Source organism: Equus asinus, chromosome 12, assembly GCF_041296235.1.
Source record: "Equus asinus isolate D_3611 breed Donkey chromosome 12, EquAss-T2T_v2, whole genome shotgun sequence".
NCBI lineage: Eukaryota > Metazoa > Chordata > Mammalia > Perissodactyla > Equidae > Equus > Equus asinus.
In genome coordinates this window covers 35,516,177-35,529,308 of record NC_091801.1, presented here as the reverse complement: position 1 = coordinate 35,529,308, position 13,132 = coordinate 35,516,177, and the positions used below count along the sequence as shown (strand labels likewise).

Genomic DNA, 13,132 nt, shown 5'->3' with positions numbered 1-13,132 from the left:
AAAAGACAGTATGATCTAGCTAGATGCTACACTTTGATTCTTGATAGGTAATTTTTTTTTTTTTTTGAGGAAGATTAGCCCTGAGCTAACATCTGCTGCCAATCCTCCTCTTTATGCTGAGGAAGACTGGCCCTGAGCTAACATCCATGCCCATCTTCCTCTGCTTTATATATGGGAATCCCACCACAGCATGGCTTTTGCCAAGTGGTGCCATGTCTGCACCGGGGATCTGAACCAGTGAACCCTGGGCCGCCGAGAAGGGGAACATGTGAACTTAACTGCTGCGCCAGCGGGCCGGTCCCGATAGGTAACTTTTCTTAAAGTTCTAAATATAGATCAACTATAACTAGTCAATGGGAACAGCAGGAAAAGAATCAACCATTACTCACCAATATCGTTTCTAGTAAGGCGACAGTGTCCTGACTTTCAAATTTCTTGTTGTTAGTGAACCAGTGAATCAGTTGCATAACTAGTGGCTCATACAGTTGCCTTGTCACCTGATGACAAAATACGATTAGAGTTTACTATTCTCATGTTAAAGTCATTTTATATTGGAAAGAGTTCCAATGGCAGGGGCAGAATTAAGTGATAATACTACTATGGTTTTATTAGTTTTCTTTTCTAGTTAAATTCTATGATGAACATGTTCTTTCTAACTACTCCTCTCCTTCCTCAAAGTCCAGCAAATAAAAAATATGCATACTAAAACTCACAGTTCCTCTAATTAGGATGACAATTTCGGGTAGATACTATTGGTTTTTTAATATTTATCGTTATTAATTGGATCTTGAGCATGCACATGATGTATTCTGGATCAGAGACTATCATTATTCAATTAAAAAGCAAATAATGACCATGTGGTACCTTACACCCTGATTCACACCCTTTCAGTAAAAAAACAAAAGCCAGATCAATGCCCTACGCATGCAAACTTTGAAGCCTGCATCATAGGAGAAGATATACCAGAGAAACAGGTGGCTGCCAAAAGGAGGAAGAAAAATCTTGACGCCTTGAAGATGGGATGGAAAGGATCCTGAGTTCTCACCCTAACCTTCTAGAACTCCAAGGGCCAGACAGCCCTGTGGTCTCTGGCTATTACAACCCCCTCCCAGGCCTAGGCTCCTCCCTCCTGAAAGGAAATACCCAAGGAGACAGTGTTTATCGTCCTGGAACCTGGGAGCTTAACCTTGTGGCCTAGTCTGGTGTGATTTATGATCATCTTGGGGAGATAAGTTTTATTATCCTTTTGGATCAGAGCAATTACCTAGACAAACGGTTACAGATCTAATCCGCAATATATATGAAGAGTAAAATGTTTGTAGTGAAAGTGAAGGTAAACATTCCCTATCTTTATATCTTATACATTTCTGTGTCTCACAGGTAGGGCTCCTACAGGAGCACTGAGAAATCCAGGGTAGCTTTATTTCCCAACTGATACGGAGCTCAATAATAAAGCACTCTGTTATGTATACCACCTCAAAAACCAAATGTCTCACAACTCAAAGCAAACAACACAGAGTCCTCTTACACTTGGATATTTTTCTCCAAAAGAATATCGTTCTAACTCTTAAAGCAATTCTTAAGATTAACCAAAATAAAAGGGTCTTACCTTTCAGTTTGGAAGTTTAAACTAGTCTTAAAGCATCACTTTTTTTAAAAAAAGAATTATACTGTTTTATTTTTAGTATGTAAGTTATATATATATGTGTGTATACATACACGCATCCCTTATAGAAATTGCAGGAAATCTAGAAAATCATCTACCTACAATCCTACATCCCAAGGGTAACCACTGTTAACATTCAAAATCAGTTAACTTTCCAAATACTTTATTTATACACATTTAAATGTATATATACATATGTGTAAAAATAAATACACATTTTTGTAATGACTTTTCCTGTTAATTTTGATTATTTTCCATATAAATATAAGTTATATCATTATTTTTATTAGCTACCTGCTATCTCATGTATGGATATACCATGATCCAGTTACCTAAATCCTGTTGTGAGAAATGCAGGTATTTCTAATTTATGACTAATATAAAGAAATCACAAGAAAAGTCTTATACACACTACTCTGAGCAACATCTCTACTAAGGATACTGCTGGACAAGGGCTGCAGGTCACCAAGCCTTTTGCTCTGCCCGCAGACAGCCTATGTCAATCCATACTTCCATCAGCCATGACTCGCAGGGTGCTATCCCTACACGCTTCGCAATACCAACATTGTCAATTTTTTAAATATTTGACAATAGCTGCAAACAATATCATTTTAATTTGAATTTCCTTGCTTTCTAAAAAGGTTGACTGTTTAAAAATATATTTCATTGACTGTATACATTTCTTCATTTATAAACTGCCTATTTTTGTTCTTTATCCATTTGCACATTTTTAGATCTTATACCTTCAATAGAAAGTTGCAAAAAATGCTTTGCCACGTTTGTATATGTTAAAATTGTGGGTTTTGTGCCATTCAGTGGTTTTAAATACTCATAAAGTCATAAGTATCAATACATTCATGTTTTCCTACCCTCAATTTCTTAGAGGAAAAATCTCCTTTTCTATGCAAACATTATGGAAAGACGGGAGGAGGCCTATAATATAATAATCACAAAATACATCTAAGTAGCAGAAATCACATTTTGTATATAAAAGAAAGTGTTTTTGAATGCTGTAATCCTACTTTAATAAATAAAACAAAATATACATGCACATTTGTAAAAATGTGTTTTTACAAAGAACTGGGAATCTATTCACCAAGCTTTCTGCAGAGGATAAAGCAGCTTTTCCTGGGGAATGAGAACAGGAAAGGGATGAGGACGTGAAGGTTCCTCTTAGCTTCACAGGTTTCTAGATTAGTTAATGTTTTTATCAATGAAAAAGACTCCCAATCCAAAGATATACCCAGACAGATAGACATGCTATATAATTCATTACATTTTCCCGTAATATAGTCTGTTTCTCCATCTAAATCTTTTTAATTTGAAATTAATTTTTCATGTTACTCAGTTAGCCTAACAGGATTTATTAAATGATCCATTTCCCACTAACTTAAAATACCCCTTCTACCATATGTACAATTTTTATGCAGATGCCTGCATCCACTTTCCAACTACCAGACTGTACCACCAATCTGTGTACTAGTTCGACATTTAACTAATGTGGTTTCTTTTTAACATCTGTTACGGCAAGACTCCCTTCAGTACTCGACTCTTTCAAAATTTTTCTTGATTTGGCTAAAGTAATCATTCTTTCAGATTACTTTTTAGGTTCAAAATGAAACCAATTCGGGGCTTTTGCTATAATGATACCAAATGCATTGATTGATTTGAGGAGAGCTGGCATTTTTGCAATAGTGATTCTTCTAACTCAGGTACATACCATATTCATTTTATATTCATAAAATATATGTTTGTCTGGCATATTGAAGTTTATTCTCAGACATTTTATATATATTCTTTGAAACTTTGATGAACGGAATGCTGTAGACATATTTTCCAAGTGGTCAATACTGATATATGAGATACGTGAGAATACTGATAGATGAGAATTCTATTTTGTAATTCATCAGCTTCCTTTATTAATTCTCAGAGTTTATCAGTTGATATTATTGGGCTTTCAAGATTAAAAAAGTATATATTCAAAATAATAATCTTTTCTCCTTCCTTTATAATGTCCCTGTCCTTAGAATCCACAGCCTGTTGAGAGGCCCAGATACTAACCACTGCAAAGAACTAACTACATACAAGTGAACCTATACTGAGCAACCACACCAAGCAACAGGCACCACTCCAGGTAGGTGCTGAAGGTGCCTGTGAAGAGGCCAGCTGTGTGTCACCAAGGGCTTCAGTCCTGGCCAAAGCACAAGGCAGTTAATGCTTCACGACTGGGGATGATTTGACTGTGACATTCAGGTAGTCATTCTTTATCACGTTAAATATAATATTGACTTGTCTTGTCAAGATGGTGGTGTAGGCGGACTCTGAATTTACCTCCTCCCATGAACACAAGGAGGTTACAACTATTCTTGGAAAAATTATCCATGAGAACGAAGTGAACAAGGGATAAAAAGAACCCCCACAACAAGGGACAGTCCTGACTGTGGTGGAAGAAGCAGAAATTCCTTTCTGGATAGAAAAAAGCCACCTTCACAAGCCATTAGCATCACAGCTGACCAAGCAGGAGCAATTCTAAGGTAGACAGCCTTCCCTGGAGGAGTGGGGACCTGAGGAGTGGCACGTTACTGCGATAAGCATACTTTGGACTCAGCACAACTGAGACAAGTGTCATGATATCTGGCTTTGCTGTCTATTAACTACGATGAGGAATATCCGCAGAAAAGTTACTGGACATAAGTGGAAAAACCCAGCTCTTAAAGAGCCCACACAGATTCACCCATCTCAGAAAGCAAACAAAAATCACCAGAAAGAAAGGCGTACAGTCCTGTGGTGAAAAACACTTACTTGGTAGACTCTGGGTGCATCTCAGTGAGAGGTGAAACCTCTCCAGGAACTTAGACATTGGTGGCATCCATTATTGTGACCTAGTACAGGCATGCTGACACAGATGCTGGCAGATGTCACCGGAGTTCTTCCCCTGTGCTGATAGCCCAGGGTGTGCCCCACCCACTAGAGCACAGATTTAATCTAGCTCAGCCAGGGCAGGCAGCCTGCCCTAGGGACTGGCCCCACCCAACAGAAAGCACTCAGGCTACTTGTAGGCCTGCACAGACTAGGTGCCTTGATCCTCTGCAGGCAGGTGAGTGGGTCCACCACTGTGGGGCAGGGCCTGTGTAACAAGCAGGTGGAGTAGGGGGAGCATTGGCAGAGAGTGTGGGGGCCACTGCATTGGGCCAACTACGTATACTCCATGGAGTCAGGACGTGTGCATGGGCCAGGACTGCGTTGACTGTGTGTGTGGACCTGTGGGGCTTGGGGCTTATCAGCAGCAGAAGACCTCAGCCTCAGAGCTATGGGTCCCACCTTCCAAAGCCTGAAACAATTCGGTGATCCCATGTCTGAGGCCAGCCCCACTCAGCTGCAATCCTAAGAGAGCTGACAATAGCCTTGTAGGCCTGAGGCCTATAGCAATTGTAAGCCCCTGAGCCTAGCAACCAGCCACGCGTGGGGCCCACTCACTTAACAGAAAAACTGCAACAGGAGTGTGCCATTAGACCTCGCAGCCAACTTGCTCAGGTTCCCCAAAGCCAATTTACAAACAGCTGGCCAGGTGGGAAAGCGTAGACTCCCTGGGTACCTGCAGTAAGAGCAATCCTGCCACAGCAGAAGGACACATGTACCCTACACAAGGGTCACTCCTGGAACATCTGGACTGGTGACAAGGGAAACACAAGTGCTGGGCTTCAAAAAGGTGTCTCTTACATAAGGCCGCTTCGCCAAGATCACAAGACATAGCTGACTCACCTAATACATGGATATAAGAACAGAGAAAGAGGAAAAAGGAGGAGGCAAATGAAAACATCCCAAGCAAGGGAACAGGACAAAACCCCAGAAGAACTAAATGAAACAGAAATAAACAATCTACCTGACAAAGAGTTCAAACATACAGTCATAAAGATGCTCACTGATCTTGGGAGAAGAACAGATGAACTCAGTGAGAACGTCAACAAAGAACTGGAAAATATAAGAAACAAACAATCAGAAATGAAGAATATAATACTGGAAATAAAAACTCACTAGAGGGACCCAATAGCAGAGTAGATGATATACAAGAATGCATCACTGAGCTAGATGAAAGACTAGAAGAAATCACCCAAGTTGAACAGATGAAAAAAAAAAAAAAGGATTAAAAAGAACAAGAACAGTCAAAGGGAACTCTGGGACAACAGCAAGTGCACTAACATTCATATTATAGGTGTCCCAGAAGAAGAAGAGAGTACAAAGGAGAAGAGACTCTAATTGAAGAAATAAAAGCTCAAAACTTTCCTAACCTAAGGAAGGAAACAGACATCCAAATACAGGAAGCACAGAGAGGACCAAACAAGATAAACCCAAAGGGGCCCACACAAAGAAACATTATAATTAAAATGTCAAGAATTAAAGATAAAGAGACAATCCTAACAGCTGCAAGAGAAAGGCAACAAGTGACATACAAAGGAAATCCCATAAGGCTATCAGCTGACTTCTCAGCCAAAACCCTACAGCCTACAAGAGAGTGGCATGATATATTTGAAGTGCTGTAAAGAAAAAACCTACAGTCATGAATACTCTACACAGCAAGCTTATCATTCAGAATGGAGTGAGAGATAAAGAGTTTCCCAGATAAGCAAAGACTAAAGGAGTTTATCACCAAAAGTATAGTTCTACAAGAAATGCTAAAGGGACTTATTTAAGTGGGAAACAGAAGACCACAAATAGGACTAAGGAAATTATTAAAAGAAAAAAAAAGGAAAAAGGGCAATAAATCACTAGCAAAGGCAAAAATACAGTAAAGGTAGCAGATCAACTACCTATAAAGATAATCTGAAGGTTAAAAGACAAAAGTAGTAAAATTACCTATTTCAGTCATAAGAGGGTAATGGATACAAACACACAAGATAAGAGGTTAGATATGATACCAAAAACATAAATGTTGGAGGAGGGGAGTAAAAGAGTAAAGCTTTTAGAAAGAGGTCAAACTAAAGTGATGATCAACTCAAGAGAGATTAATGAATACATAGATTATTATATATGAACCTCATGGTAATGACAAACCAGAAACCTATAATAAATACAAAACTAAGAGAAAGGAAGTCAAACATATTACTAAAGAAAGCCATCAAACCACAAGGGAAGAAAGGAAGAGAAGAAGAAAGGAACACAGAAGAACTACTAAAACACCCAGAAAAAAAAGTAACAAAATGGCAATAAATACATATTTGTCAACATCTACTGTAAATGTCAATCGACTAAATGCTCCAATCAAAAGGCGCAGGGTGGCCAACTGGACAAAAAAACAAGACCCATATACATGCTGCATATGAGAGACACACTTCACACCTAAAGACACTTGCAAACTGAAAGTGAAGGGATGGAAAAAGATTCTCCATGAAAATGGCAAAGAAACGAAAGCTGGAGTAGCAATGCTTATATCAGACAAAATAGACTTTAAAACAAAAAATGTAACAAGAGACAAAGATGGGCACTACATGATAAAGAGAACAATCCAACAATACGATATGATACTTGTAAATATCTATGCACCCAACATAGGCGCACCTAAATATATAAAGCAATTATTAACAGACATAAAAGGAGAAATAGAAAGTAACACAAGAACAGTAGGGGACTTGAACACTCTACTTACACCAATGGATAGATCATCCAATCAGAAGATCAATAAGGAAACATTGCCCTTAAACAAAACATTTGACCAGACTGATTTAATAGACATATATAGAACATTTCATCCAAAAACGACGAATACACATTCTTTTCAGATGCTCACGGAACATTCTCCAGGATTGATCACGTATCAGGCCACAAAACAAGCCTCAATAAGTATAAGAAAATCAAACTAATACCAAGCAGTTTTTCTGACCACAAACATATGAAACTAGAGATCAATATCAGGAAGAAAAGCAGAAAAGCCACAAGTATGTGGACATTAAACAAAATGCTACTGAATGAAGACTGGGTCAATGAAGAAATCAAAAGAGAAATTAAAAAATACTTGGAGACAAATGGAAATGAAAATACATTATGCCAACATCTATGGGATACAGCAAAAAGAGTTCTAAGAGGGAAGTTTATAGCAATTCAGGCCTACCTCAACAAAGAAGAAAGATCGCAAACAAACAATCTAACAGTACACCTAAAGGAACTGGAAAATGAAGAACAAGCAAAGCACCAAATCAGGAGAAGGAAGGAAATAATAAAAATCAGAGCAGAAACCCACAACTAGAAGGACCTGCAACTAAGATATACAACTATGTAAGGGGGGTTTGGGAAGATAAAGCAGAAAACAAAAAACCAAAATCAGAGCAGAAATAAATGAAACGGAGACTAAAAAATAGAAAAAAAAATCAATGAACCCAAGAGGTGGAACTTTGAAAAGAAAAACAAAATTGACACATCTTTAGCTAGAGTCACCAAGAAAAAAAGAGAGAAGCCTCAAGTGAATAAAATCAGAAACAAAAGAGGAGAAATTACAACAGACACCTCAGAAATACAAAAGATTATAGGGAAATACTATGAAAAGCTATATGTCAACAAACTGGATATCTACAAGAAATGGATAAGTTTTCAGAATCCTACAACCTTCCAAAGCTTGATCAAGAAGAAAGAGAATCTGAATACACTAATCACCAGTAAGGGGATCAAAACTAATCAAAAGCCTCCCAAAAAATAAAAGTCCAGGACCAGATGGCTTCCCTGGTAAATTCTACCAAACATTCAAAGAAGACTTAATAGCTATTCTTCTCAAACTCTTCCAAAAAGTGGAAGAGGTGGGGAAGCTTCCTAACTCATTCTACAGAGCCAACATTACCCTGACACCAAACCCAGACAAGGACAACACAAAAAAAGAAAATTACAGGCCAATATCAGTGATGAACATCAATGCAAATATCCTCAACAAAATACTAGTAAATTGAATAGAACAATACATTAAAAAAATCATACACTATGATCAAGTGCGATTCACTCCAGGCATGCAGGGATGATTCAACATCTGCAAATAAATCAATGTAATAAACCACATTAACAAAATGAAGAATGAAAATCACATGAGCATCTTAATAGGTGCAGAGAAAGCATTTTACAATATATAGCATCCATTTATGATAAAAACTCTAAATAAAATGGGCTTATAGAAGGAAAATACCTCAACATAATAAAGGCCATACATGACAAACCCATAGCTAATGTCATTCTCAATGGAGAAAAACTGACAGCTATCCCTCTAAGAACAGGAATCAGACAAGGATGCCCACTTCCAGCACTCTTATTTAACATAGTATTGGAGTCTTAGCCAGAGCAATCAGGCAAGAAAAAGACATAAAAGGGATCCGAATTAGAAAAGAAGAAGTGAAACTGTCGCTGTGTGCAGATAACATGATTTTATACGTAGAAAACCCCAAAGAATCCACTAAAAATTTTTAGAAATAATTAACCAATCCTGCTACAATAAAGTTGCAGGATACCAAATCAACATACAAAAATCAGTTACATTTCCATACACTAAAAATTAAGTGGCAGAAAGAGAAATTAAGAATAGCGACATTTGAAGGCGGAGCAAAATGGTGGGGTGAGCTGACCCGGGACTATCTCCCCTCCAAAGCACAACAAAGGACGGAAAAAAAAAAAAAAAAACAAACCCTGAATTTCAGCTAATGAACCTAATGCCAGGACTCAGAGACCTAGAGTATCAAAAGACAGAAGACGGAGACCCTACTGCCCACCTCGGAGGAGCTGGAATGGGGTAAGAGAGAACATCGCTCCATCCCCTAGAAACTGGGATCGCGCGCGGGTCCGGGAAGGAGCAGGGGAGGGGCCGCGCAACCAGGGGATTGTCTAGGACTCCCGCTGCCAGTACAGTGGAAACCCGCTGACCGCGGAAAGCTTCCCTGCGCGGGGACCCCATAAACGCAGGGCCCCAGGAGACCAGAGAACAGAAGTGATCGAATCCAGATCGGTGCGCGAGAGAAACTGCCCACGCCCCCACCCCGGCAAGGCGCACTGGGCACCGACATCTTGCCCGAAGGCGGAGAGCTCAGAACACGCGGCTCTCGACCCCATCTAGTGGCGACAGGCGGTAACTGCAACCAAATTCTACCACCACCTGAGAAGACCACTCCTCTACCATCCCGCAATTTATAAAAGCCCCAGACCAGAAGGAAAACAATAAAAACATAGAATTAAGTCCTGAGGACTTGGAACTAGGTAAACTAAATGAAAATGAGTTCAGAGCAGCTATAATCAAAACACTCAATGAGGTAGAGAGAAAGAGAAACAAGCCGAGTTCTAGAGTTACTTCACAAAAGAGATTGAAATTATAAAGAAGAATCAAACAGAATTACTAGAGATGAAAAACACAATGGACCAGATAAAACAGAATACGGATTCCCTGAATGCCCGGGTAGACTCCATAGAAGAGCAAATTAGCATAATCGAAGATAGACAGGCTGAATGGCTCTAGACAGAGGAAGAAAGAGAACTACGGATTAAAAAGAATGAGGAAAGTACTAGAGAGACAGCAGATTCAATGAGGAGAGAGAATTTAAGGATCATAGGAATTCCTGAGAATGCAGAAAAGGAAAATGGAGCAGAAAGTGTGCTTAATGAAATTATAGAAGAGAACTTCCCAAATCTAGGGATTGAGGGAGAAATGTGTGTAGAGGAAGCTTTCAGATCTCCTAGATTTGTCAATGTAAAAAGGCCTACTGCAAAGCATATAGTAGTACAAATGGCAAAAAGGAATGACAAAGAAAGAATACTCAGGGCTGCACAACAAAAGAGAATTACCTACAAGGGAGCCCCTATCAGACTTTCAGCAGATTTCTCTGCAGAAACCTTACAAGCTAGGAGAGAATGGACTGACATATTCAAAGCTTTAAAAGAGAAAAATCTTCAGCCAAGAATACTCCATCCAGCAAGAATATCCTTCAGATATGAGGGAGAAATTAAATCTTTTCCAGACAAACAAAAGTTAAGGGAATTTGTAACCAAAAGTCCTCCACTACAAGAAATCCTCAAGAAGGCTCTCATACCTGAGAAAATAAAAAAGGGAGACAGGGATCACAAACCACAGAGTAGGGAGACAGATAAACAGAACCAGAACAGGATAGCAAATATTCAACTACAGCATTAGGATAAAGGTAAGGAAACTACCAAAGCAAAGACGATCTTATCACTCTAACTACAAACTCATAACACAAGTTGGAACAAGAAGTGAAAATAATAATTTAGGAGGAGAAGAGCAAAGGGACTAAATTAGTCTAGGCCAAGTAAGTAAGAGACCAGCAGAGAAAAGACTATATATAATACACGAGATTCTAAATACAAACTTCAGGGCAGACACTAAACTAAAGAACAGAACAGAGACACAAAACATAAATAAGCAAAAATCTAAGAAGCCAAGCATAAAAATTGCAGTATCAAATAGGTAGGATAAAGCACACAGGAAGAGAAAAGCAGGAAAGCCAGATAATGAGCAACAGATTGACAGTTTTAAGTCCACATGCATCAATAATCACTCTCAATGTAAATGGATTGAACGCTCCAGTAAAAAGACACAGAGTGGCAAAATGGATTAAATAACAAGATCCAACAATTTGTTGCCTCCAGGAAACACACCTCAGCCCCAAGAACAAACACAGGCTCAGAGTGAAGGGGTGGAGGACAGTACTTCAAGCTAATAGCACGGAAAAAAAAGCAGGTGTTGCAATTCTTATATCAGACAATGTGGATTTCAAAATAAGACAGGTAAAGAGAGACACAGAGGGACAATATATAATGATCAAAGGGACACTTCATCAAGAAGAAATAACGCTTATAAATATCTATGCACCCAACATAGGAGCACCAAGGTTCATAAAGCAACTATTAACAGACCTAAAGGAAGATGTTAAAAACAACACAATAATAGTAGAGGACGTCAACACCCCACTCACATCAATGGACAGATCATCCAGACACAAAATCAACAAAGAAACAGTGGAGCTAAATGAAAAACTAAAACAATTGGACTTAATAGACATATATAGATCACTTCATCCTGAAAAAGCAGAATACACATTCTTCTCAAGTGCACATGGAACATTCTCAAGGATAGACCATATGTTGGGAAATAAGGCAAGCCTCTACAAATTTAAAAAAATTGAAATAATGACAAGCATCTTCTCTGATCAAAATGCTATAAGGCTAGAAATTAATTACAAGAAAAAAGCTGAGAAAGGCACAAAGATGTGGAGACTAAACAATACACTACTGAACAAGCAATGGATCATTGAAGAAATTAAAGTAGAAATCAAAAAATACCTAGAAACTAATGAAAATGGTAACATGCCATACCAACTCATATGGGATACAGCAAAAGCTGTATTAAGAGGAAAATTCATCGCAATACAGATACATCTTAACAAACAAGAAAAATCCCAAATAAGCAATCTTAAACTACACCTAACTGAACTAGAGAAAGAAGAACAAATAAAGCCCAAAGTCAGCAGAAGGAGAGAGAAATAAAAATCACAGCAGAAATAAATACTATTGAAACAAAAAAGGCGGTAGAAAGGATCAGTGAAACAAAGAGCTGGTTCTTTGAGAAGATAAATAAAATTGACAGACCCCTAGCCAGACTTACAAAGAAAAAAAGGGAGAAAGCTCAAATAAACAAAATCAGAAATGAAAGAGGAGAAATAACAACAGACTCTGCAGAAATACAATGGATTATATGAGAATACTACGAAAAACTCTATGCTAACAGAATGGATAACCTAGAGGAAATGGAGAAATTCTTGGACTCCTACAATCTCTGAAAGCTCACTCAAGAAGAAGCAGACAATTTAAACAGACCAATCAGAAGGAAAGAGATTGAAACAGCAATCAAAAACATCCCAAAGAATAAAACCCCAGGACCAGATGGCTTTCCTGGGGAATTCCACCAAACTTTCAGAGAGGATTTAATACCTATCCTTTTCAAGCTATTCCAAAAAATTAGGGAGGATGGAACACTTCCTAACATATTCTGTGAGGCCAACATCAGGCTGATACCAAAGCCAGACAAGGACGCCACGAAAAAAGAGAACTACAGGCCAATATCACTGATGAACACAGATGTAAAAATTCTAAACAAAATTTTGGCCACCAGAATTCAGCAATTCATCCAAAGGATCATTCATCATGATCAAGTGGGATTCATACCAGGGACACAGGGATGGTTCAACATCCGCAAATCAATCAACGTGATACACCACATCAACAAACTGAGGAATAAAAACCACGTGATCATCTCAACAGATGCAGAGAAAGCATTTGACAAGATCCAACAGACATTTATGATAAAAACTCTAAACAAAATGGTCATAGAAGGGAACTACCTCAACATAATAAAGGCCATATATGATAGACCCACAGCCAGCATCATACTCAATGGGCAACAACTGAGTGCCATCCCCTTGAAAACAGGAA

General features: G+C 38.5%; 1 protein-coding gene across 1 annotated transcript in view; it reads right to left on the bottom strand.

Moving 5' to 3' along the window:
• Nucleotides 1-13,132, bottom strand: part of PRKDC (protein kinase, DNA-activated, catalytic subunit) — a 216,425-nt gene that overhangs the window by 136,961 nt on the left and 66,332 nt on the right. The window contains exon 26 of the mRNA XM_044744138.2: nucleotides 390-497. Within this exon, the coding sequence (XP_044600073.2) occupies nucleotides 390-497 (108 nt within the window). The remainder of the gene's footprint in view (nucleotides 1-389; nucleotides 498-13,132) is intronic.